The 1,556-nt window shown below is 44.9% G+C and overlaps 1 protein-coding gene across 1 annotated transcript in view; it reads right to left on the bottom strand.

Annotated features, from left to right (window-relative positions):
* The window catches only part of Prkar2a (protein kinase cAMP-dependent type II regulatory subunit alpha), a 51,383-nt gene that overhangs the window by 24,888 nt on the left and 24,939 nt on the right, over positions 1 to 1,556 (bottom strand). The window contains exon 4 of the mRNA XM_021171883.2: positions 141 to 224. Within this exon, the coding sequence (XP_021027542.1) occupies positions 141 to 224 (84 nt within the window). The remainder of the gene's footprint in view (positions 1 to 140; positions 225 to 1,556) is intronic.

Below are 1,556 nucleotides of genomic sequence, written 5' to 3'. Positions count from 1 at the left end.
GTCAGGTGGATTTCTGAGTTCGAGGCCAGCCTGGTCTACAAAGTGAGTTCCAGGACAGCCAGGGCTACACAGAGAAACCCTGTCTCGAAAAACCAAAAACAACAACAACAAACAAACAAACAAACAAAAGTCAGCATTACCTGATCGAGGTTTTTGAAAAGAAGAATGTCCTTACAAGCCTCCTGAAGCCGGCACCTCTGCTCATCAGTTTTGGGATGAACCACCTGTCGATTGAAACAAAGTCAGACAATGGTCTCACTGCATTTGGAAATCACCCATTTAAAAAGTAACATCTGTCTTCCTAAAAAGTGAGAGAAAAACAAAGAGTAGATATGTATGTATTGTATGTATGTATCTATGTATGTATTACAATTTTAATTCTACAAAAACAGCAAGCAGTGTGCTGCTATGGAAAGGCAATGGAATCCAGGAGTAAGAAGCACGGCTCTAGAGTCATCTGCTGTCTGTGTGGCTGCAGTCATCCCCTGGGAGCCTCCCGACTCTCATCTGGACAGCAGAGAGTTATAGCCTGTTCCTTCAATAAATTTTGAACATCTACCCAGTTGCAAGTACTCTCCTAACTCTGGAGACAACAGTGAACACATAGATAAAACCTTTGCCCTCAGAGTCTACAAACAGAAAACATGTTGGAAACTAACACGATTAAGGATAGTCAGTAGGCCAGGGAAGGAAGGATGAGGGTGGGTGAGGCCCACTGAGGAGGGGACAATGACGCTAAGATCTTACGCAGTGCCACCTGAGAGTGAGTGGCGAGGCTGCTTTGGGAAAAACAAGGCATTCTATGGGGTGAGAATGGTAGCAGATCTGACAAGTAACTGAGAGACGAGGCTCAGATAGACAGACAGACAGAGACCAGATCTGCTCAGTCGGGGAGGGATATCCAAACTCACAGAGCACACTATACATAGGTCATAGAATAAATGGAACTTCCTCTAACAGCTTGGGGGTGGTTTGAAGTTATCAATTCAGGAACAAGTTTAATATCTGAAGGATAACACTGGCTGTTAAGTTAGGCCTACAGGAAGGCAGGAATAGAGAAGAAGCCGGGAGCTTACATTACTGCAGTCCCATGCAGGTACCAAGAAGCAGAGAAGTTTGGATCTATTTTGAACACAGAGCCCATTAAACTTTCATTTTTAATTATGTGTATGTGTGTGCCAGTGTGTGGTAGGTGCATATGAGTGCAGGTGCCTACAGAGGCAGAGTGGCTGGAATTATAAGGTGGTTAAGAACTACTTGGTATGGGTGCTGGAAACTGGACATGGGTTCTCTGCAAGAGCGGCAGGTGCTCTTAACCACCAAGCCATTTCTCCAGCTTAGAAAGAGTACCTTTAAAGAAAATAATCAGTTCATATTGTCTTCTGACATCTACATGGAGATGGTAATTAACAACAGCTATGTAAGCTACACTTAACACACCAACAAGAACACTATTAACAGCCGGGCGTGGTGCCGCACGCCTTTAATCCCAGCACTCGGGAGGCAGAGGCAGGCGGATTTCTGAGTTCGAGGCCAGCCTGGTCTACAAAGTGAGT

This window comes from Mus caroli, chromosome 9, assembly GCF_900094665.2.
Source record: "Mus caroli chromosome 9, CAROLI_EIJ_v1.1, whole genome shotgun sequence".
Classification (NCBI taxonomy): Eukaryota; Metazoa; Chordata; class Mammalia; order Rodentia; family Muridae; genus Mus; species Mus caroli.
The sequence above is the reverse complement of the archived record's forward strand: the minus strand, read 5'-3'. Positions and strand labels throughout refer to the sequence as shown.